The sequence below is a fragment of the Anser anser genome (genome assembly GCF_964211835.1).
Source record: "Anser anser genome assembly, chromosome: 13".
Classification (NCBI taxonomy): Eukaryota; Metazoa; Chordata; class Aves; order Anseriformes; family Anatidae; genus Anser; species Anser anser.
Genome location: NC_139734.1, coordinates 14751495 through 14777255, shown reverse-complemented (window position 1 = coordinate 14777255; position 25761 = coordinate 14751495). Strand labels below are relative to the sequence as shown.

At 40.2% G+C, this 25761-nt stretch overlaps 1 protein-coding gene across 7 annotated transcripts in view; it reads left to right on the top strand.

The window, feature by feature from the left end:
* The first annotated feature begins 215 nt into the window (after positions 1 to 215).
* KLHL13 (kelch like family member 13) overlaps positions 216 to 25761 on the top strand; it is a 78514-nt gene continuing 52968 nt past the window's right edge. Inside the window, exons 1-4 of one of the 7 annotated variants that reach the window (XM_083798034.1) lie at positions 226 to 350; positions 10543 to 10607; positions 15195 to 15233; positions 19103 to 19161. In XM_083798034.1, the coding sequence (XP_083654160.1) occupies positions 19142 to 19161 (20 nt within the window). In that variant the 5' untranslated portion in view covers positions 226 to 350; positions 10543 to 10607; positions 15195 to 15233; positions 19103 to 19141. Of the gene's footprint in view, positions 351 to 10542; positions 10608 to 15194; positions 15234 to 19102; positions 19162 to 25761 lie in introns of all 7 variants that reach the window. The other 6 variants (XM_083798031.1, XM_083798033.1, XM_083798029.1 and 3 more) reach the window with 6 other exon arrangements.

Below are 25761 nucleotides of genomic sequence, written 5' to 3'. Positions count from 1 at the left end.
CTGTGGCACCCTGTGGCCCCCTACGGCCCCCACAGCCACACCTCCTCCCAAACTACGCCCCCTTTATCGCCCTTCCCCTCCCTTCTCCTCCCCTCCCCTCCCCTTCTCTCCTCCCCTCCCCTCGCCCCGCCCGCCGCTCCTTCCCCCCCCCCCGCCCCGCTGCCTCAGGCGCCTGCGCGGTGTCCCGCCATGTTGGCGCGGGCGGTGACGTGCGGTGCCGGGAGGCGGGGCCAGGCGGCGGCGGGCGGGCGCGGGGAGCGGGGCCGCGCTCCCGGGCCGGGCTCGGGACTTTGGGAGCGCTCCGGTGCGGGGCCCGCGGCCGGGGCCGGGTGGGCGGCCGCGGCTCGCAGGTGAGGGAGGGGGAGCGCGGGGGGGGGTGTGTGGGGGGGTGCGCTCCCCGCTTGTCCCGCGGGGCCGAGGCGGCGGCGGCGGCGGGGAGGGTTTTGCCCGTTGCGCCCCGAGGACGCGGGGAGGGGAGCGCCGCTCGCAGCCGCGGGCTGCGGGGAGGGCGCCCGGTTTGCGGCGGGGGGAAGGGGGGGGGCGCGGTGCGCCCGGGGCTGCCCCGAGTGCGAGCGGCGGGGGCCTGGGGCTGGGGGGGGGGGGGCGCGGAGGGGGCAGAGCGGGGCTGCCCCCGCTGGCGCTGCCCTCAGCGCCGCCGGCCCTTGGCTCCGGGACGGGGCTCGGGCGCTCCGTGCGCCTCCGAGGGCTCAAAGCGCCTTCGGCTCGCCTTTCCCGGTCCTTTTCTGCGGCCCCGGTGGTCGTTGGCTTCCTCCCCCCCCCGCCTCTTTTGCTCGTTGGGGGTGGGGGGGTGTTGTGGGCGCTAAATAGGGCGGCTGAGCTCTGGGTGCAGGAAGGAGTCTTGGGGGTTGTTTCCAGGGTGCAGCCATTGGGGATGGGGATGGAGCTAACTGCGGGTTGTAATTAAGTTGCTGGTCTTCTCTTCACCCTGCTCGCGTAAAATTTAGGCCGAGCGCGGCTTTTATCAGGTCCTGTTCAGGACTTTTTGTCTTCGTGAGAAAAGAGGGATATTAACTTGAGAGCCCGTGGACTCTTGACTTGGGTTCTGTGTGTAATTCAGGAGACGCAAGGTGCACATCAGCTTTGGATGGCAAAGGTCTCTCGAGCTTGGCTGTTCTGAGCGTTAATGAAACTGATGCTGGCTTGGACTCGCTGTGAAGTGCTCATCAGAAATATCTCCCTCACCCATTTAAATATGGTTCATGAATTTGAATAGGATGCCACGGAGGAGTCTTCCTTATTCTTTCCCCAGTGAGCTACACACAGAGATAATGCTAATGAAGAACCTTCAGGGCGCTCTCCCCACTTCTCTGATTTCACGGTAAAGCCTGTTCTGCGGTCCCACTTAATACGCTGCAGAGTGGTGATAGTGGAAAGTTTGGATAGTAACTAGGACTAAATGATGTCCTGAATGCACTTATGATCTCTTTGATTCTGTGATTTTCAAAATCGTGCTTCTAAACATTTTCCTTCACTTCTGAAGTTCAAAAAATTGCAGCGAGCTGCCAGCACAAATTAGCATGCTGCTCTGCTTCAAAGAAGCAAGACTGTTTCTTGTGAGCACTGGCTCAACACCAGGTGTCAAAAATGAATTAGAGTGACTTTGCCCAAGCCAACATTTTTTTATTATTCTTGTGTTTCTTCTGCAGTTCTGCAAAAGGTTCGCTAAACTCCAAGTCATCTGAGGCCATGGTTCAGCTGTACCTAGTCTGTAGCAGTAATGGCGTCTTGAGGAATTTTGCTGCTTGTGGTCACACTGGCACAGCTTTTGGTGATTCCCAGGCATGAAGCAGATCAGTGAACTTAGATCAGCGAACTGGCTAGAAAACAAGGATTGTGAAGAGACTCGCTGATTCAGTTTGCAGTGCGGTCCCACAAATGATGGGACGGTGTGGCCTTGGGGAGACGATGAGCACTGGGCTTATCTCAAACAGCCTGTGAGGCTTACTTAACGCAAGGCTGAGTGGGGCGAAGCAGGGAGGGAGTATGTTCAGCTGATACCGCTGTAGAAGGCAGTGTGTAAGAGGTTGATGATGAATCCTTCTTTAAGCTCTAAGGGGACTCAGAGGGGAAGTGAAATGTAGCTGCTGCAGAAAGGGCTCTTGTACTGGCATGTGAGCTGGCTAGATGCATGGTGGGATTGGGCACACAGTAAAACCTTGCTTTTTTCCTCTGAGCTGTAGTAACTTTAAATATATATATATATATATATATTTCATCTTCTGTTTTGCATCAAGCTGATAAAAATGCTGGCATTCTTTTAAAAAGAAACAAAAAACCTATACCAAACTATCTTGCACTCAGTGTGTGTCAATATAATACATTTGTATATATTTCTTTGACAGTGGAGATCAAGCCCAGGATGCCTGGATATAAAGGCATAACCTCTGTTTTCAAAACTGAAAAGTTCCAACAGTGTTACCTCAGGGGCTGTATGTTGTTAGTGTGGTCCAGCTATTAGAAAGGGGTAACTAGTTTACACTACAAAGAAACGTTGGTAGAGACTGCATGAATTGGCAGTGTGTCCTGCTAGAAGTTTCTACTAGCATTACTATATCACCTCCACGAACACCATAAACAAAGTTGTCAAAAATGCTCTTTTTTGTTGCTGTTATAGTGCTGAAGTAGCTGTGATGCTTAGTACATATGTTTTTTCTTTACTCTTTTAGTTGATATATCTGTGCTGGCAAAACTTTCTGAGAAACTGTAGCGTGGCAAGATTCAACAAATGGAAACATTTGTTAAATGCTAGCTGCCTCAGAGAGAAGGGTTTCAATGTTTGGCTGTTGCACTGTATCAATAGTAGAAAACTTTTCTAATGACTCTTAATAGCTTATGAAAGTTGACTTAGATGGCCCCAGGCTAGGTTCACATGGGTAGATGTCTTTATCACAAATCTGGCACAGTGTTTATGGGTGTCAGTGTGAGTGGGAGGTAGGTAAGAGCTGAAATAGATGGGGCAACATATGTTCTGCTTTTCTTTCAAGGTTGTCTGCTCTGAGCTTTTTTAAAATTCTCACAGCTGTATCACACTGTCAGAATACTGCATGAAAACATTTGTGTGGTTTTCTTTCAGCTGTTTGTGATGTAATAGAATTCTTAAAATGGGGAGATCAGCGCTTTATGGAAATCTTCAGAAAGTTAGTGTGTAAGAAATTTTTCATGTTATATTTGCTATCTTTAAGCAAAGTGTCTTTGAAAAACTAGGGGATAATAAAGAAAGGTTAGATAATAGTCTCTGGAGGAAAAAGGCGTCCTTTCAATAGATATGCAGGATAAGAGCTACTTTGTAGACTTGCTGTTTTCATCTGAATTATTTACATAAAGCATACTTATGTTTTGTCTCCAAGGGTTCTACGCAGTAGTAGCTGTTTTAGGGTGCAAGCACACCTATGCTGCATAATGAAGATTGCCTGTATCCTGTGTCAGAAGGGAATGACAAGTGAACTAAGCTGTGGGTGCCTTGAGATGTGGGATACAGGGATTTGCAATGTGTGACTTGATATTGGTGACAGGGATATTTCAGAAGTGGATTCCTGAAAATACCTTTTGGATTGTGAGGTAGGAAGGGATCTGTGTGAACCCAAGAAGAGCTTGCAAACTGGGACAAAATTTGCATACAACTCCTTTAATTGGCTTATGTGTTTCCAAAGATTAATCCAAAGAAAACTTGAAAAATTTCCCGTGGTCAGTGTACTGTAAAGAATTTGATGCCTATTTTGAGAAGCTATTTTTTAAGTGAATCTGATGTATTAATTTTTCTTGGAGAGTGCAGTAGCTATGGATTTTTGGTGTTAGTCAATGTTTTTGCTTTAAACTTGCTGCAGGAAATAATTCTTTTTGTTTCATTTTGTGGAAACAGTGCTTTGTTGTAAATACAAATGACGCTGGTCATATGATTTCTTGGGGCTTTTGTTGTAAGTTTTTCTTTGTGATTGATGCAGCTGTTTGGTGGTGTATTCTATAGATGTGAAAAATGTGAGATTTGTTGGCAGTGCCAATTAGTTCATTGCCCGTTTTTAAAGCTTTTTTGCTTGGTTGTTTTAATAGGAAATATTTATAGTGTGAGAATACTTATGTACAGGTGAAAGTAGAAATGAAAATAGTAAGCAGAACTTTTGATGTCGAAGAAATTCTCAGATTTTGCCCTATCCTGTAGTCGCTTAAAGTTTGTGGATAGTTAGTATCTTTTTCCATTTCCATATTAAAGAGTATCAGTCTCATCAGGTGCTCTATGCTTGCTTGATTTACAGGTTATGTATTCTGCCATTCCTCTCCGAAGGGCCTTGTTCCAGAGAGGTGCCCAGATATGATGATGCACATGGACAGCTATAGACAAGACAAAACTGCCCATGTCTTTTCATGCAGGTGTGGATGGGACCACAAGCGGAACTGGCTGTCAGCAGTCAAAGCAGCAGAACTAAAGGTGTCAGACACCTTTGTTCGGCTCCTACTGCTGTATGTGCCTGTTTGTCCTGTCTCTTGGACATCTCTTAATTTGCTTGAAGGTGGAAGTTATAAGCTGCTTTAGGATAGAGGCCTTCTTTCTATGCTCCACCTTGCTCATGGAACAGTTGTCAGCACAAAGTGTATGGGAAAGTGCTGCACAGCTCTCATGGTTAAAACCAGGGGTGGGAAGATTTGAGTACCTGTCTCTGAGGGTTTAAAAGTAAATGTTTTAAGTTATTACGTTGCTCAGCATCACAGTCTGTTAGCCTCTTTGTGAATGTAAATTTCCATCTTTGTGCTGAAGCAAGGGAAGAATTTTGGTACCTTGTTCTTGGTGAGAAAAATGAACTGAGAAGGCCAATTTTATCAGTGTGTATCACTCTGAAATTGCAGACCAGGACTTAGCAAGATGACAAATGAAAACCATGGTATGTTGTAAACAAGCTTGATTACACCTCCATCTGGACAAGTGCAAACTGTTGTTACAAGGAAGGTTAGGTTTCATGTCACGGGAATAAAAAACAGAATTTTTGAGGTTTATAGTGGTTAATTCTTAGAAGTGAATCCTGTAGGTTCAGGAAAGCAAGGATAAACACATGCATTTTGATCCAGTTCAATTTTCATGATTATTCTCTAGGATCTTCGTGTAAGTGGTCTGTTCTGTTTCCAAGTTGAGTGTGTTCCATGTGCATTTCATTAGCATCATGGAAACATTGATTCTTTTGAAGAAGTGACCTTATCTGGTAATACTAATGTGAAATATCTAGCAGTATGTTAAAATGATCTGAAATATCCAGCAGGTTTTTACTGTATTGGCACAAAACCCAGCTCTCTGAAGTTGAAGCTCTATTTGTTGTACGTAGTAATGTATTCTATATATTTACATAATTCTTTAAGACGCAAATGCCAAATTTTCACTTCTGTTGTTAATTTAAAATTTTAAGACTTATTCGTGAATCTGTTAAGGATTGAAAAATTACCAGAAGATACAAGCTCTTAGGGCTAAATCTGGTGCTAGACACTTCGGAGACAGTTTGGTGCTGCAGGTACCTTACCAGACGCTATTTCGTGTGGTCTTGCCTCCTGCCCCTGGCCTCTGCTGCCAACTGCTGCTGCACCTCCTTGCAGAGCTAACGCTTGCGTGTTTGTGGGATGATTGCTTTCATGCTGCTTATCTCATGGGAAGCTAACTCAGTAAGTTTTTTATCGGCTTAACTCGCCCTGTGGCTACACCTTGCTATTGCTCCCACAAGTAGAGCAGGAATGATGTGGCTGGAGGTGAGTGGAGGGGAGGCCGGACTGCTCCCAGCGCGTGCTGGGGCCGGAGGGATGCAGCAGCAGACGGCCTGGCGGGACTGCGGCGGCGCTCGCACCTCCAACTGGTCATGTCTGCAGGTGCCTTTGAAGAGGTGTTCCTCGAGCTGCTGTTCTGAAGCTAGCTTTCTACTTGCATGGGAGCTGTATGATCTGTGTAAATGTTTTACTGGAAGCTTGAGTTTACGTGAAAGTGTGAATTCTGCACTGAAAGAAGGGAGGGAAAGCTGTCGTCTGGGAGGAATCAGAGCGCTGGCCTGCATCCTGCTCGCGAGGAGGAGATGCGTTGCTCGTATGCCTTGTCAACTCCGGCTTCTCAGTACCTGGCTTTCAAATAGCTTCACTATTATGAAACAGGCATGGTTCTGGGCAAGTTTATGGCTGCCCACAGATTTTGAATAGAACAGAGGAAGTGAGTAGCACATCCGTTATTTAAAGAAAGCCACGAGTGGCGCTAGAATCCTACGCGCTTAGAATCCTACGCTACATATTGTGTGTGTGTTTTTTTTTTTTTTAGAAGTTGACTATCTACCGTGGGTGCCAGAGTTGTAGAAGACATATTAATAGTTTATTTCCCCCATGTTTCCACCCCAGTCATCTTTCAGCTCATTACTTGTTAATAACTTTTGATGTGGTGGCGACTAGAAGTTACAAAATGGATACGTAGTTGTATTGCTGTTGCTTACTACCAATGCTATTACCCATTTATATTGAAAGCTTTTAACAAGAACAGCATGTAACCAGTTTTGCTCTCTTTGCTGTTGAATTTGTAATTAACCAGTCATGTAAAAATCTAAAATGATGTTAAATCTAGAAATTCAAGCTGGACTTTTGTGTCCAATATTCTAAACTTGGTTTTATATGGCACTAAATGGAACTGAAGTATTTCTATCAGGGCATGTGCCCCATGAGAGAGATTTTGTATAAACTAAGACTTGCAAGTTTATGCCTTCAAACAATGAATTTTGGATTAAATACTTGAGCTACAAAAGAACTGAAGGCTAAATCTAGACAACTGCACAATATTGAATTCGATTTACTAGACTGCTCAAGTTGCCTTACATTTGCTTTCTCAGTGGCTATGCAAATCAGACCAGTCTCTTGTGGCTACTCACACTTGTCATGGAGGAGTAAAGGTAAAAGTGAAGTGTTCACTGTCTCTCTTTAATTAGATATGGGCAGTATAAAGCACTGGCACCTCCAATGACAGAAGGGTTAGTATGGGGTGTTACGTAATTCAGGTGGCTCTTGGTACCATATTTTCCCTTGAGTCTGAAAATTTTGTCCTTCATGTCCAAACCAGGAGTTTTATTATTTAAAGGAGAGCTAATGACATAATTGTGATAGCTGATATCTTGGAGGTGGTGGAAAAGTGTCATCAACTCAACCAGTGATGTTGGTGATATCACTTGCTATGAGAAACTCTGGCTTAAATCTTTGCAAGTAGGCTAATCTTTTTTTTTTTTCAGGAATGGCTTAACTTTTCTTAATGTAAGGCTGAATACATGGAGGAGTTTGCAGTGAGTCTTTAAACTGACTGTGGTAAAACTTCCTTAGTGTCTCCTTTTTACAAGAAGACAGTGGCCCTGAAGATTTTTTTTGTTATAATTCCTTGCTTTTTTATTAATAAAATGCTCTTGCTGACCTGTGTGTCTAATAGCATGGACTTCTAGGAAGCTTGCTGTTTTGGTTGATGCTAAATTTAAGGCTTTAATACTTGTCTTTTTCTATAAATATTTTGATCAGTAATGAAAAACTGTATTTTTTTTAATGAGTACATCTAACTTAGGGTGTTACTATCCTCTTTTTTTTTTCTTGTAAAAATGATGTTACTGATTAAGAGCCACAGTGATGGTTCAGGACCTTGAATTCTGCGCTTCACATATGCAGAACAAAAAGGCAGTTTCTGTTCCTAAATCTTACTATGCTTACTGTAGTCTTTCTTTCACCTGTTATTTTTGTGAGGTTTGTGGGTGGGGTGGACACAGGGGAATAACAAAGCAGTTAGCATCGTAGGCAGTATCTTGCTAAGCATCCAGTCTAACTTTAGAATATAGTGGTGTCATTTTTGTGCTTCAAAACTTGTAGGCTTAACTCGACTTGATGGGTCTTACCAGCATCTCATCTTCTTTCAAGGACAGAGGCTTGCATGCAGTGTTAATATGCAGCTCACATGGCTGTCCCCGCATGTGGAGCTCTGCAGGTTAGCTTCTCTGGGAGCTAGGTGAAATTGCTTCCCTGGAAAGGGCTGAGCAAATATATAAGCAAGACTTGACCACCTTTTTTTTTTTTTTTTAAATGAATTCTTTGGATGATGATGAGTGAGCCAAGAGACCTAGTTTCTTTTGGGATGTGGGTAGAGATATCTTCTCTGGGTTTAGACATCAGTCCCAGGTTTAGAAAAGTTACATATTTCATTTAGGGGGCTATTAACCTTACCTCTGGCAGTTGAGACAATTGTGAGCTCTTCTGCAGAATGACAGCCAAAATAAGCTGGGATGGTTTGAACAGCCCAAATAATCAGTCTTTTATCTGTTGATCCTAAGTAAATAGGTTAGAAAGTACTTAAGAGAAGCTCAGCTGGTAGCCTTCTGGCAGACAGCAGCGACCAGCAGCTGAGGGGGATGAGCTCTTCTAGGGCACAGCTGTATCTAGGAGGAGATCCAAATCCAGGGCAGAGGTTCACAAGCTAAAAGGATGCTCCGCAGGCATAAATGTGGCTCTTCCACAGCAAATAATCCTACAAACCCCTTTGGAGTCCTTGTAGAGAGCATCTGGTTAGGCTGTAATGATTTGCTGGTGTGGGGTAAAAGCTTAAACAGGCTATAGCGCTAGCATGCTGCTTACTGTGCTGCCAGGCTGGTGGGTGCTGTGGGACATGGTGCAGGGGTGCTGTGCAGCCATGTCCTGTCCTCCCTATGTGCACACAAAAGAGTCCATACTATGGTTATAATCAGCTGCCTTTAGTAGTTTAGATTGTTTATTCATTAGTACAATTAATGGTAGGAGGGAGTTGGCCCAGAAAATGAGACTGCAAAAGAAGAGGTTGCATGGCAACACTATGCTCCTGAACATGGAGTCAAGAATAAATAATGGTGGAAAAAAGAAATAGGAGGAGGAAAAAAATGAGTGGGCTGGAGGAAAAACGCTGTCTTTGTATTGACTTTATTGTTTCAGTGCCATCCCAGATGTGTCTAACAAGTCTGACGTTGTTCTAGTTTTTCTTTACTGAGGGCTCCTCATAAAGACCTCCACTGTAATGCTTGTATGTGTTACTGGAGTAGCCTGACACCGCTTTGCATAGATGCAGGTTTATGTGAAATGCTCAGACGCGATGGTGGGAAGCCTGGTTCTTATGCCCAGTTCTTAGGGGGCTTCTTGCCAGCAGAAACTACTTTCTAATTTCTTATCTTTCTGCTTTTCTTCACCGAAACAAACCGTGTAGTGCTTTGTGATGAATTGTGTGTGTCATCCCTGGCACATTAATATTCCTTCAGTTCTGGAACATGGGTCTTTCTGGTGGCTGCCATGCATAAATGTGCATCTGTAAAAAGCAAACTAATGCATTTTAAGGAGGGATACCAGAAGGAAGAAAGTACAATGAAATAAGACTGCAGTAGTTTATCTAATCTTCAGGTAACTCCTTTGTTTTGGTACAGGACACTCAGTCTTTACTGTTTTGTTTCTTTTCTGTTACTACTGTTTAACGAGTGGTTTCCTATGTGATTTTGTTGTTAGTATTGTTTTAACTAGATGAGTAGCTTTGCTTCAGGTTGAGAAGGGCTTGTAATTGAAAAAATGTGTTTATGCTTTCATTGCGTTGTAGGTGTGACTCAAATTATTGATTCTAGCTGAATATGAGAATACGAGATGCCAAATGTAATGCTCTTATTATTTTGATCTTCAAAGTGAAGAATCAGAGAAAGCAAAAGCAGGCAGCATTGTTACCATTGTTTCTTCACTCTGCATTAGAATGAACAAAAAAAAAAATTGCTGCCATTGCAAATGACAATACTGCTAACTGTCCTTTGCGTTTTGGGGTGACTGGCTGTTTTTCCTTCTCAATTGACTCCACTATCTCTTCAGTGTTACAAAGAAAAGCAGCATCTCCTCTCAACCTGTGTTCTCCAGTTGGTCATTCCATACAGAAAAGTGACTTTCAAATGGCTGTGAAACCTTTCGCTGTAACTTTGTACTGTTACAGCTCTGTTGTGACCTGTACTTTTTTTTGCAAGCCCAGCCAGATAGTTTCCTGCTGTAATAGCAACCATGAGTTGAATTTATAAAAAGCATGCTTGGTTCAGTGACGTGTTGCAAGGTATTACTTCTGTTAGGTCTTCTGGGGCTTCTGTGCATTTAGTGATTTACGTAAAATGGTGGTTCTTCTTCTGAGACACACAGAAAGACTGACTAACTTAAAAGCAAAAACTGTCTCTGACACCTCTTTCTTCAATGCTACTATTGAAATTGATTTTTATTTGCCGCTGTGGTCTTGCAGAATCGTGTATGAAATACTCTGTATACATGGAAGAAGAGCAGGACATGACAGTAGTGAGTTTTATGAACTTTCCCCGCAGGCAAGAACTGGGGTTATCCAATTTTCCACTCACAGTGGAGATAGAGCTCAAAGAGCTGCATAAACCAATAGTTAACTCTGTGGGAGATGATGTACCCTGCAGTTCTTTAAAATAACATCTACAATGAATAATAGTGTGCAAAGGTGTGTGACATTCTTTTTTCTCTTCCTGAACCTTGTTCTAGATGTCAAAATTAACCTGGACTACTTGGGAATGGCGAAACGTAGCCCTGGGATCCTGCCATGAACAGTAAGAAAAATTGAGATGCTTTGTGTATGCAACTAATCTTATTTAAATGGCTAAACCCCAGTGAAACTGTTCCTGCTCAATTAAACTGCACAATGCGTTGTCTAGTTATGTTAGGGTGGGTGTGCTGCCAGCTTCTCATGTAGTGAAGAGGTAGCACAGTAAATCAGAGGTATGGCTTGTTAGGGGAGGACTTTGGGAAACTGCTAGGGAAGTCGCTGCAGCCAGTAGGAGCGCCATGAAGTTAGAGTTGGTAGCCGAAGGATGCTTTCCTGTAATATGTAACCGTGTTGTGAGACTCCATTTTAATCTAGTGTATAATTATCTTGAGACTCCATTGTCACGTGATATCTTGGACACACAGCAGCTTGAAATGTGACTAGACAAATTAGTGGAAGAAAATAGCGAATCGTGGAGTGCTTAAAAACTACGTTCTGGGTGCGGTTTGTGTGATAAAGGCCCTAAACCGCTGGCTGATGAAAGCTGTTAGAATGCAGTCATGTTAGTTGTTACTTTCGCTGCTCATAAATTGTCTGATGTTGGACAGGAAGCTTGTTTAAACAGGTCTTGGGTCTGACCTTTCATATCTGACTTCTGTGTGGCGTTTTCCTTATATGAAGCATTTGTTAGATGTTGATTAAATGGCTTATGTATCTGAGAAAGTAAGCACCTTTAGAGATAATCTTGAGTGTTGGTGAAAATATTCAGATATTTTTCTAGTGTTGGTAGTCTGAAACTTTCCAGTTTGAAGGATATGTAGGTAAATATTTATGTATCTGTATTCTTTATGTAGCCTTTTCCAGATGTTGTAATAGGCATCCTTAAATTGATGCATTGAAAAATTATTCTGCTGAGTTTTCCCCAGCACAAAATAGATGATTTATGAGAGACTGTGTGGGTGAGTAGCATGCTTGTGAAGTGTAAATTTCAACTGAGCTTGGTGCTGTTGACACTATTTGTCAACCTTTACTGGGACAGAAATTAGAAGGCTTTTGTATTGTTGAATATCATGAATTGGATAGATACAATCAATTGGAAATGAACAGCTCTCGCGTCTAAACTCTTCACAGCAGTTTAAATGCTTAACATACAAATGTTCAAATGCAGAATACTTTGTTTTCATTTGTAGAACTCTCTGACCATGTCATGTTTAATCCTTTCACGAGAGCAATTTTTACATAAGGCTTTCAAAAGCTGGTGAATATATTTGCAGTGTTAGGCAAAGTTAATACCTTAAATCTTGGAAATCTCCCTCAATAAGAATGCTGTAATTGTTACATTATAATCGTGGAGCAAATTACGTAGCATTAGGTCATTTATCAGAACAATTGATAATGACAGAGGAAGCTGTTCAGTTCCTTGTGTGTGCGAAGTTGTGTGTGCAAAACAAGGAGGTATTGTTAAAACTGATGGCTGTCAGCTTTTTCATAAGTTTGTCCAGCTTAGTTGAAAAGGACAAATGTATGCATTTTTAGTTTTATAAAATAGAAGATAGGTTTGAAAGCTTACTAGAATGTGGTGAAAGCTTTAGTTTTTGTAGTCACAGACTGAGTTAAAGTTATGCTGCTCTGAGATAAAACGTTCACTTATTTTTAACTGTTCTATTTAGCAAGCCTCACGGTCTGAAAGGTAACCATGTGCACAACAAAGTTCACTGATGTTTTCTGTGATCAGAACCTCATCGTTACCTGTGGAGTTGTGAACAAATTTATGTAATATCAGAATAATCCTGCATGTAGTTAAGAGGAATTTTAAGGATGGAAATGATTCTCCTACCTAGGATATCTCAAATAGTCTTGGTTGTGTTGTTCTTCCCTCCACCCCCCTGCAATCAGTTACGTAGAAATGGTGTGGTTTGTCCTCTGGCTCTTCTTTTGAGGTGTTTATTGGTGTCAAAATCTTGACCGTTGCACTAGTGTTCACGGTCCTTGTGTTTGGGAGATTCTTAAAGTCTGTTTCTAAGACAAGTACCATTAGAAAGCCAAACCTCATCTCTGACATTAATTCTGTAGTGTTAGAAAAATATCTCTGCTGCTAAGCTAAATTACTGTTATGTGAAGCGCATCTTATTCAATTCTCATGTCATTTGTTTGGCTTATGATAAGCCAGCGTGTGGTGGGTGTGCTATATTGTGTTCTAGATAGCCTTATGACCTAGTGTTTCCTGAATTGTATCAGTTCAATGGCTGTGTTGTCTTTCTGAGGTATGCTCGAAACAGCTGTTAAAAGCAAAGGAAAAGTAATGTCTTTAAGTTGATCTGCAGCCTGGTGTTCTCTTAGCTTCCAGCTTTGCCCATTAACAGCACTCCAGAATTAATAAGCTTCCTGATGGTGATTGCTGTTTGAAATCATGCTGACTAACATGGCCAAAAGTGTTTTTCCCAGGCCTTTATTTGCATATGTAGATAATTTTTTCAAGGATGTGGTTTAGGTGAAGCCTGCAGGTAAAGGATGTGGCTGAGTAAAGTAACAACAGGTGGGAAGGCTCAGTTTAGTGGAGAGTGATTCCAAGGTGGCTCATCACACGGGTACTTGAGTACTAGCTTAACGAAATACCAAGGACTTAATTTCTCGGTGAAGCAGGTGGCTCAGATACTCTTGTGTATAATGTAACAGAGGAGTACCGAAATGTTTTACAGCAGAAAAGGGGAAAGCAAGTTTTAATGTTCTGAGCTTTTTTGTTTTTCCTGTCAGCTAATTTATACTGGCTACTTGAAAATAATTTTTTTGAGGACTAGAAGATTTCAGACCACTGAAGTGTGCATTATTTTACTAGGAAGCTTCCCAGGATTTCAACTCCTGTTATAATCACTTGGTTTCAGTCTGTTGTGAAACTAGCCTTTGATTTACCCTTCCAGAACAGGATTTAATTGGTAACTGGAAGTCTGTGGCATACGCTCTCCAGAATGGAGCTCCTGACACACGGAAACAGTCCTGGTAGGCTAAGAGTCACTAACTCCATGCTTTCAGGCCTTTTGAGAGGGAACTAGAGGCAGGTTTTTAACAGTGATTGTAATCATGGGGGCAGTAGCCCACACTGCCTCTACCAGAGGGGTGGCCTGGAAGATGCTTTTTGTGTAGTCTGGACATCCACAAACATGGATGTGGACGTTGTCAGCAGTAGGGACCTGCTTCCGGTTGTGGCTGTAGTGATAGCAGTAGGAGGAGAGCAGCGTTTTAGGCAGGTGTCATTGCCTGAGCGTCCAGGCACTGTGTGTGATGCCAAATGATGCTCGGAGCTGCTGCTGTGGGTGAAGAGATGGTGCGGGTGTTTGGGCCAAGGGCAGGAGAGAGCAGCACTGCTGCTGAATTGACAAAGTCCCTGTGAGCCCAGGGGAGGTATCAACCTGTCAGCTCTGGCATGGAGCTGGCATGTCTCACCAGTGCTTTCCTGTGGTTTTGGACACTGGTGCCAGCTGTCTCCTTGCCCCCTCCGTGTGCTGGCACAACTCCTTGTCACTGCTGTGCGTCATCTGCAGCCTCTTCCTTGTCCCCTTTTCCTCTGGTCCTGGTTGGGGATTGCTGCATACGGAGCTGTCTTGTACAGCTCACCCTAACAGGAGAGAAGTTGATTCCCTGGTGTTGGATTACTCTAATTGCTGAAGCTCCTGATATGCTCCTGATATAGCTTCCAATATGCCATAGTACTTTCCTGCTGCCTCTTTGGTGCTATTTTAAACTGCAGATGTTTTACTTGAATGCAATTTATAAGCAGTGTATTAGTGATTCTGTATTCTTCAGAGAACTATTTTTTCTTGTTACATGAGTGAACAGCTATACTAATGAAGCTTGTTTTTTTATGTATAAATAGCACTGAAGACTTCTAAGCTTGTGTAAGCTTGCTGAAGCTTGATTTTTGTTATATAGTGTTGAAATATGTTGAATAATAATTCTTAAAAACATTTTTAAGGTATGCTGACAAAGGACATTATGTAATTGAAGTTAACTAGCATGATAGCATCACTTTTGGTGGGTAAAACTTTTTCACTGAGTGCAATTAGTAAATTTCTGTTAGTATAATACCTGTTCTGTTACCTAGTGTTGTATTTCAGCAGCTGACAAATAATTGCTTCCTTTCTGACACTGTTTTTTTCAAAATGCAGTACTTGATTGGCTGCAATAAATTGGTAACTTCTGTTGTATGTTCTGTAGGGTAAGAATAGTGGTTTCTTTTGTGTATGGACTTAATTTTTTCTTTGAAAATATTTACATGTATAATTCCAGTTTGTAGATGGAAAATAGTGATGATTCTACTTGTCAATTATTGATTATCAGGGGATATTTTATAATGTTAATGCCACTTCCAGGTGATGGAACTCTGGTACCTGTTGTTTTAAAAAAAAAAAAAAAAAGTTTTATCTTGAAAACTTCCTGCATGAAACTATTCTACATCTTACCTTAACTTACCTTAAGATAAAAATGCCTTTATAGACATAGATCTCTCTATATTTAGAATGAGAGTCTCTTACATATTATCTCTTATACAAAGATTAAAACCATTTTATGTGTAAGGGTATATAGTTCAATGTCAAATTGAATCAGCTGCTGCCAAAAGTGACAATACTGCTTTCTTCATCTGCTTCTGATACAGCTGCTGAGTGCATGCCTGGGAAGGTGCAACTGGCACCAGGTGAGTGGGATTATCTTGCTCATCTCATAGAAAACAGTTATTTATAATGGACAGTGGTTTTCTGTTGAATTTTGCAGCTAGTTGGCTTGTTAAATTGGGCACAAGTTAGGTGACTACTAGCTAGGTCAGACTAAGTGTGATGTGGAACTGCATCCTTAATTAATGTTCCCAGGCTAGAGTTTAGCCACTTGCTCCACATTTGTTTAATTGTCTTGTGTTTTTCAGCAGTTCTGTTTTGTTATGGGTTTAATTTTCATTCTCTACTGTGCTAGAGGAAGCTTGTATGGCCTGCAATTACTCTAGCTCAGGCTAAATCACAGCATCTTCTTGATTTGTAATTTCTGAGCATCATTTGCAAACACCTTCTATAAAAATGACAAGTTTGCTAAAGTTTGTCCTCTGACCTGACGAGTCTATTGACACTCCATGCTGTATATGCTCATGCGTTTATCCACTAGGAATGCATGGGTTTGTTCATTCAGTGGCTTCTTAGACTGTGCCCTTTGTTGTGCACTCCTTGATGGGTCCTGTGTCACTAATTTGCTGTTGTATCAGTAATCAGTTCTTTAGATAAGTAACCTACAGAAGCCCTGTCATCTACGAACCTTGAAAATACTAAAGCCTTCTAACAGATAATGAAATATATACATAAAAAATAAACTTCACAGGGTGCCATATGAGTTCTGTGCACTGGCATATGACCAGCATATGGAGTCTTTTTATTTATATTATGCAGTCGGTATTAGAAGTAGTTTAACTTGTCTGTGAAATGCTAATCAATTTTACATGGGTCTTAACCACACTACTTTCAAATTGTATTCCTAAATTCATACTGAAGGTCGTTAAAAGAAATGTAGTGGTTTATGTAGGAAATGAATCATTATTCATAAATACATGTACTTGCTTTTGCGTATCTGAAAAAATTATGGCAAAATTCACGGTTCTTGCTTGGCTCTGGAAGGAACACTTATTTAAAAATTATACAGCAGCAGCAAAATGAGCAGCGGCAATGGCAAACAACACAAACCAAAGAGAACTGAGGAACTTGTATGGCAGGGAGAAATTCAGTGCTCAGCTTCTGTTGGGAGCAGGAGGAGGGGAGCTGGTGATCCCATTTTTTCTTTCTGTGGACATAGTGAGTAGCTGTAAGGTTGTAAGCAGAGGTGTGAATTTCTCTCATGTGTTGGGCATGGAGAATCAATGGTGAGGATGTGAAAGGTGATAGCTCTGTCATTGAAGTTGAAAGTTAAATAAAATCTTTTAAAAAAATTAACGTATTTTGAACTATTTGAATTTCTGTGGTAATGAGATGTGGCAAATATTCTGTCTGCGCTTTCTGAGTTTTTACTTGAATGGAGTAAAATTTCAGTTCTCAGTTTGAGAACTTGTGTGCGTTAACTTACCCATCCTGTACTATTCTCTTTTAAAATCTTTAGTTTCTTCCTATGTACAGGAAGACAATACATGTAACATTTTCTATTGCAAGACAGACACAGATGAAGGGATGTAGTTTTTTTTCCTCTCAGCAGTGGTTTTAAAAAAGGCTGCAAATTCAAAGATAAAAAAATCAGCTTTCACCTTACAATGTAACTGGCTCAGCATTCTTTGGGTGGATAACATACAAGCTATTTAAAATCTTGCTCCAAAGAAATTTCTAGGTGTGGGGAGGAAATGTACATATATAAGGAATTTCATTTTTGAAGTCACACGGATGGCTTTTTATTTAACTAGGTGACAAGCTTAAAGTTAATAGAAGTACTACTGACTATGTGAATAGTTTGGCCAGTCTGTACTGTTAAAATTCCTCTGGAAGAAGGTGAAACTGATATTTTCGGAATTCAGATCTAGTTTTGTTGGGTACAGTGCAAATTTACTGTGCACTAATAGCACATTTATTTATCTAAAAACAACTTCAACAAACTTGCAACTTAGTTGACTTAGAGTAACCTGTTTAGGGAAATAAGTAAGTTGGAAGAATGAAAAAATATATATTTGTAATTAATATTTGAAAGGTCAGATTTTCCTAATTCTCGATCAACCTGGAGTGATCATTGTAGTTGATATACAGATAAGCAATGCGATTAAAGACCACGTCAAAACAACATTGTTTTGGCCTCGCCAAGGAGGTATTTGGAGAGATGACTAAACCATCTGTAGTGTTTACCTGCCCAAGATGAAGCCAACTTCCTTTATTTCTTGGAGTTAATTTGGTCCTAACCGTAGAGCTTTCTGAAGACAAGGAACACTATTCTTTTGATAACTTCACACAGTTATGTAATGTATGTGTCTCATCAGAGAAACCTATGCTTTGTGCACAGGATCATAAAACAATGAACAAGACTGCGTTATCCCTTCAAATTGTGTTAACCATTCTCCAGATCCTACTGGACTTTACAAATAACTATTTTTGTGTACATTTGTAGGAAAGCAATTCAGATGTACGTGGTACTTTTTGAATGTGTTTTATGATGAAGGATAGATAAAATGTATCCTGTTTACTCAGCAGACTTCTTTAATGGAGGAAAGCCTGGGGTTTATTTGAAGCAAGTGGATATCCTAAAGTGCAGTAACAGCAGAGGTTAAGAACCACATTATTCTACCAGCTGCTATAGCAGCAGTGGGAGGGAGCAGTGAGTTAGATACCATTAAATAATTCACTTTGATGCTGTTATAGTACATTTAAAGTGTTGCAGAGCACACACTGAATTTGTAGTTTATGCCTACAAATACTATGTGTGGATTCCTTCCACTAAATATCTAGTCTGCTTTAACAAAATCAAATTTTTGACTAAATCCGAAATTAGCATCGCATGTGATTTTTCTCACTGAAGTCAAAATGTTATTTATAATGGTACAGGACACTTGCGTGGGAGAGGATGATTTGCAGAAGTTTCTGTTTTTCATTATACCTAAACTGATCTGTTGTTTCAAATCTTGATATAGGTTTACAGTTTTGTGACAGTATCTAACAATACTCATTGACATTTGTGTTAAAAATATTAATTCCGGCACAGGAATTTCTGCTTGGGGCCGTGAAGGAACAGTAAATCTAAAGAAATCCGTAATTTCCTCTGCTACTACTTTTCTTAATCTTCACTTATGCTTAACAATGCAAAATATTCAGAAGACCAAAAATGTGGCTCTTCTCAGGGGTGTTGCATAGTTATATTTTTCAGTGCTTGCTGCTAAACAATGTCAGAAAATTTAAATATTACAGCTTTGCCACTCTATCTTCAAGTAGAAGTGTGGTTTCAAACTGGAAGATAGGCTGTAGTCTTTCATTCTGATTAATAGCTGTAAGATATCATACCCTTGAGAAATTAAAAAAAAATAATCTAACAAGACTGTCACTTTTTGATCAACTATATTAGATCTTAAAAGTGGAACTCATTAAAATTTTGGCCTGCTCTGTGCAAATTAATGTGATTGTCTTGCACATAAATAATTTGAGCTGTTTCTCTCCCTCTTAAAATAAAAGGTGGCTTTAATGAGTCACAGCTTCCATTTTAGTAAATTGTTCATAGGATAGGCAGGCTCAGGAACAACTGGGTTAAACCAAGAGATTATTTGAAAAATCTAGGTCATGTGCTCTCTCAGTTCACTTGATTAGTTTTCATAATTCATCCTTGTTTCTAACGCGAGAAGCAGTGTTATACATGGAAACAAGAAGCAGTTTTCTTTCCTTTATGTTCCTTTTTCTCTGTAATTCTACTGTAGAAAGTTAGTAAAAAAGGGGAAAAAGTCATATTTTAAATGTTTAGAACAAATATTGATTTGTTTTATGAAAATCTGTGGGATCTGAGTGACACAATGCTATTTATGGATGTCTGTCTGTGACTCTGCGTCAATTCTTTTCTGTTTGACTACAGGTGCATGAAGAACAGAGAAGATATTTCCGCTTATCAGAGATGATGTGGAGAGACTCTTTGTGAGTAACTGTGTTTCCTAAGAAGTCCAAAATGATTATGTGGGAATATTTTTTTTTCCCCCTAATATAGAATAACTGTCATTTGCTTAATTTTTTTCTTTTGGTTCTGAAAAGCCGTGTATACAGATCCCTTGATGGAAAGCACAGACCAAGCTGAATGTTGAAATAAAGTGCTGGAGGACTGAGCAGTAGAATATGTATAGTTTCAAGCGATTAACCACAATGCCCAACTTTTCTACAGAAAGTCTGCTAAAGACTTTTACTGTTGACCACCGAATACATTCTAGACATCAGTAAGAACCTGTGATGTTTGGTCTGTGGGTAACTTTCAAGGAGGGTTAACTAGGTACTTATTCAAGTTCTATAATGCTTACAGAGGGGCTATTAATACTATTGTCTTTGTCTAATTTGGATTTTCATAGATACAGTTTTGTGATTTGTAGTTTAGTAACTACCAAAAAAAAAGTGTGGGGGGGAATTGATGCTTTATTTCCTCATTCTGGGATGTGAGATTCATCTTATGCAAATAGTGGGTAGTATTCTGTCATGTTTTCAGTCAAGAGGAAATTCTGCTTCAGGATAACCATGGCTTCTAGTCATCTTTACCTTGGCTTCTTCCAGCACTTCTGCACTTGCCAGTTCAGGAAGGATGCTGGAGTATTTCTTGCTTAACAGTGTCCTGGCAAGATGCTGGATTCTTCATGAAGCAGCAGGAGAAATCCTTGTGCTGATCCACCTGGCTTATCGAGGAGAGACAGCGCTGATTTGTTTTACCTTGTGACCTTTAGACCGCTCTTTTGGCCAAAGTTCACAAAGACGTTGCCACTGTTGGCTGAGAGTAGCGATAATATGGAATATTATTTGATAAAATTACTTTTAACAGTAATAAATACTTTAATAAAACTGTTACTGTGATGCCTTTTGCAGGTAGTCAGTGTAGTGGATTACCTGATTCATCAGCCATGGTGCACGTGCTCATTGTTTTCGCATTCTGGTCAGGGCTCAAGCAGAGCCCCTTGGTCAGATATCACGGGCAGAGCTTCTTACTGCAGCTCTTTGAACTGCTCTGTTCTGCTTCGGTGATGTTTTGGCAGTCCACCCTATGACCTGGTAAATCAGGTAGCAATTGCTCAGCGGTCTGTTGCTTCATTAGGCTTGCATGATCATTCAGTGGATGATACTGTTCTTAAGATTGTCTATGTTTAAATTCTTCAAACCTGACAACAGGTACTCCTGCTGTTGGTAATGAGAACGAAGGGATGCAACTAAAGACTCCATTTGGTACATACTCTCTTGTTTCAACTTTCTAGGTTTCTTCCTTAGGACAAAAGAGATTTTCCCTAACTATAAGTCTTTACCCTTTTAAAAAATAAGTTCTTTGAACACTTGATGCAGCTTTCTAGCAGGTTTAAAGGTAAATGAGGGAGGTAGAAGTTGTGTGGCTGTCAGGTCTGCACAGGCAGACTAAGTTTATTTGAAGTGTTTTAGACAGGAACAATTTTATTTGCTCTCCAACTGGCTATCACTGTATAGAGCTTTGAAAATCTGCAGTTGAGAAATTCATTATATTTTTAATAGTAGTAATTTAATAATGAATAGTAATTCATTATGAGTTATTTTAATTATTATCATGCTAGTAAAATTGGAACTTAATTGCTCACGCTTCCAACAAGAAATATAGCTGCGGTGTAAATGTTCCAAATATCAGTCTTCATACCTTAAATGAATGTTTTCTTGGCGATGCCATAGTTACTGATGAAATATCAAATTTATTTTTTTTTAACAGATATTGACGATTTCAGTGTGGTATTTTTCAGAAAAGACTCTGTGGAAAAACACACGGCAGTTATCTTGTGGGGCTAGCATTTAATTTGTACAGATGGTTGCAGTTAAGGACCTTTTAGCTGCATAGCAGTCAGCTTTTCACTGTCTTCAGCATATGGTTGGGTCAGGTTGTGCTCTGATATTTAAGACAGCGGATAAGGCTTACAGCCAATGACACCCACCGTGAATAGTGTTTCTGGATTTGCCTACATTAAGACTCCTCTGTGTCAGCATTAGTAGCTGCAATAACAGGTAATAAATAACTGGCTAGTTTCATTAATTCTTATGGGATTATTTTAAGGGTGAATTTGTTAAGATGTAATGGGATAACTTGTGAATTGAATAGAGTTTAATCCTTGTTGCAGGGTGGAGGTGCAGGAACTGGGTTCTTTTCCCAGTTCTGCATGATCATAACCTTGGCTTTAACCTCTGTGCAGCAGTATGTCTTTCTGTAATTGATACTAAGTTTTATAAAGTTTGTGGGATGTATAATGCAAATTGTTACTTACTTTTTGTTGTGAATATTACTCTGCAGTTTTCAGTGTGCAAGATTTTTGGTTAACAGTGGAAAAATGTTTTACCTTTGAATGCTCAAGCAGCAAGCTTTAAAGGGCTTAAAGCTCATACTGCAACTTGAGTTAAAATGTCTTTGACAATCGAGAATGTATGATAAGATTTTTCATTTTGCAGTATTGACTTCTACATTCATGAACTTCAAAAATACTAATTCACAAGTATATTGGATAATACTGAAATTGTAGAAAGAAAGTATCTTTGAGCAAAATACAGAGATGTCTACTCCTTTCCTGTGTTGATTTTACTCCTTGAGCCTGACAGGCTGAATGAGGGTGCCTTGTTCTATTTGACATCTGTCTGTGTCAGAGTAAGTCTAATTTGTACAATAGTAATAGGTACTTGAGCTGTGCCCTTGGTAATCAGTAGATTACGGGTGTATGTGACAAGCTGGGTGCTGAAGGGACATGCTGTATCTAAGCTATTCAGTTTCCTGGTGAATGGACTAGTATGTTCCATTGGCCTTCCCTGATCTTAGTAACCACGCAAACCTTTATGCTCTCAAAATAACTGACAGTCAGCAGATGGTTTGTTACTGTGATTTTTTTTTTCCACTGCTAGTGAGAGAGAGTTGTTAGTTCTCTTGTCTTACGGGTCATAATACAGGTTATTCTTCTACTTGTATAATATTTGCTGGGTTACTTCTCTGTGCTTTTTTTTAAATGCAATGCTCATCTAATCAAACTTTTGTCGGGGGAATCTTCACCAACATGGATTTATTAAGTGTAGATGTTGATGATGAGCTTTAATATGCTGAAGTCATGATCATAGATGACTCGTACTGGAGAAAGGTGAGATACAAGTCCTCTACAGAACACATAAAATATGGTAACTCTGTAGGGGCTTAAACATTTTGAGAATGCTTTTAAATCAATTTTGTATTTTGGGGCCAGCTTGATAATATTTTGAGTCATGTTGCTATAAATGTGAGATCAAATTTGGTTCATTATGCACATTCAGGTATGAAACAGTTGTTCAGCTGACTTATAATTCAAAATAATACTTTATTTAAAGCAATGCTTTGACATACACCTCACTTGCAAAAATACTGCTTTCTGCTACTTCAGTTTCAGTGCAGTGTGTTGAGACTGTCCTTGCACAGTGCCCTGATCTGGTGTCACATGCAGCCACTTCTAGAAACAGGTGAGTTTCAGGCCCCTGCCCCATTTACATGAAAGGTGTGATGCCGTGTTACTAGGTGGCTTTTTCACCCTTGGAAATCTTCAGGTAAAAGCTGATTTTGGCAGTAAAATAAGGGCATTGAAGAATGGGAGGGAAGAGGGCATGAGGAAGCCCTTTTGCGTGCTTTGAGGCTTGTTAGGTGAATATGGACTAGGCAGTCACCAGCCTGGTTCTTCACAGCTTCCTTTCCAAAACCTGAAATACAGCCTGAAATGGTGGATGTTGAAAGACACAGTCTCCAGACTTCCACTACAGTCTGGAGAGACATTCCTGTGGTGGCTACTGGATGTGAAGTATTGGGGAAGAGCTCTTGGTCTTTTCTCTTGATGAGGCCATCAGCTGCACTGCTGTAGCAGACAGGCCTGAGGCGTTAGTTTAAATGCGGGGGTATAAGTCTGAGGAAGTGTTGTCTTCAAAATCATTAGTGTGGAAAGAGTAGCCGATTATTTCTAGAGTTCACCTGAAATAAATGTATGAAGAGAAGGGGGATGTCTGATGATGGCATGTGGCTGGCACAACTGGTTCTATGATTCTAGTGAACTGGAGTTTGAGTAAAGGTGTGTGCTCTGAGCTTTTTTTTGGAAGTCCAGCTATTGTCCTACAAGTCACTTGAATGTATAAGCTGACTGGTCTGTTTTTAAATATTAGTTGCATAGATCTTTCTGTAAAATGCCACTCCATGTTTGTCTTGAAATTTAATGATGACTTTGCTGTTGTCAGACTTGTTGCTCTTGGACTTCGAATTATGAAGCCTGTAACTGCCAGACGTGAATTGATTTTAGAGCCAAGATCCGTTAGGGCACAGATGCCGGTCTGCTTAGGCAATGAAATAATCCCGTTTTAGCTCAGGAGCACAGAAGCATGATTGTGCTCCTGCAAATGTTATGCAGAGATTGAAGTTGCTGAATGGTTTTGTGATTATAGGTTTGATAGCATTAAGACTGTATAAAGGTTGTTCTTTTCCCATGTAACAGCTCTAGAGGCTTATTTTGCTGTCTTTACAATGTCGTATTAAAGGTTGCTGTAGCTATGCAATGAAATAGCTTGTGTGCAGACATCCTTCTGGACAATTTTGGGACACATTTTAAGATGAGGGGAATGCAGGTAGATATTTTCAAGCTTTATAGTATGCATGCTGGTAATATTTCCATTTTGCTTGCATCCTGCATGTTGGAGTGCATTTTTTTTTACAAGCTAAATGTTTACATGGCTTTAATAATGCTTGTCTGTTATACAAGCAGGTTTTACAGTAGAATGGTTTACATAAAAACGAGAATTACTCACACTGATTTTAAATATGACTTTGTAATATGGAGTTCAGTGTAGTGGATCCTGTCCTATTAAACGGTCTCACTTCCTTCTTAGTATATGCAGCTTACCTGAAATTACTGTTTGTAAATGGTATTTCAGGAAGTCTCAGTTGATCCAGAATGTGATAATGTCTGAATTCTAATGAACTACCATGTGTGATGTGAAATGGGTTATTTTTTCAATAACAGAAGCTTCATTATATTGTAGGCCTTAGACAGTTTCACACATTTTTTTTAATAATGAGCTTTTGCTTTTGTCTCAAGGAGACAAAATTTAATAGCTTTGGAAAGAATACGTTGATCTTTTAAAAAATGTAGTGACAAACACTGTTGTAGCATCATTGCAATTAAAGGGAAATCCATGGGGAATGTTTTTTGAAGGTATATCTTGTGCCCTGCTTAGTGCTTGCTCATCAGCATCCCTGAATCAACAGATGTTGCAGCTGGGAATATGTAGATGTATCAGAACAGCCTCAGAAAGGCCTGGGTCAGTGCTGTTACTGTGCTAGCGGAGTGCTCGGCAATCAGCTTACCTACTGTCATATTTAAAAAAATGAAGAAACTTACAAACTTTTTTTGAAGCATATTTCTCATTTTTTAAATTTAGCCAGGTGAATGACTTACTCTGTGACGAGTACAGATCTTTTATTCATTTGAATTTAATGATTCTGTGCTTTTATTTAATTTTTTAAAGTTTTTGAAAATGCTGTGGAAAGTACAGTTCAATATCAAATTTGCAGAAACAATCTTTAGGTAATAATTGTTTGCATATTCATCCGACCAGCATTACTAGTATACGAATGTAAATCAGAACATCTTTCATGGGAAGTTCTTATAACTCGAATACAAAATAAGATCGCATGCAGGTGGAGATCTGTAGAAAATCAAGTGAGTCAAATAGTTGTAATATATCATCACTCTGACCAATGTCAAGTGCTATTATGCATTACTGTTGTGGCTATTTTGGAGGAATTATCGCTGCTTTATTTTAAGGCGCCTTTGTGTATAAGGGGTCACATGAAAGTAAACAGAGGTGCTTGATGCACAGTTTGCTAAAGGTTGATCTAATTAAGGGGAACAAATGTTGCAAATACAGCAAGGCTGAGCCCTTAAGGGCATTAAAAAGCAGCTTTTCATGCTTAATGTGGTGATAGAGGTAGGTGTATTGGATGGATGCACTGTAATAAATAACATGGCTGAAGGGACAAGGCAGGAAGACATTTCAGTAGAGTTTCAAAGGCTTAAGAAAACTGGAGTTTGCCTGGAACTAGAAATATTTTTGTGAAAGATGAATTTTACCTGTGTAAGTAATGAGGGAGAATCTTGAAAATATTGTACAAATACTTCTGAAAAAGATAGTATATATTTGACAGCAATTCTTTTTACAGACAGCATGCACTAGTAGAAGATGGCTTGTTCAGTTTATTCTGATTTGGTAGCGTAAACTGATGTCATTTACAGCAGTAACTGCATTTGAGGCTTTTGGTAGTATGCATAAGTTCTTTAGAGAAACAAGACCCTTCATGTTTCTTATACCTTTGGTTCCTTGCCTAGTACTTCTGGCATGATGAAAAGGATTAATGTAGACTATCCAAAGACTCAAAGTCATATATAAGTAGAGAAGAAAGATTATTTTAATAAGTATTGTCACATTCACTCATGGATTTATAACGTTAACATGTCTGAGGATCGAGTTCAACTTTGAATTTCA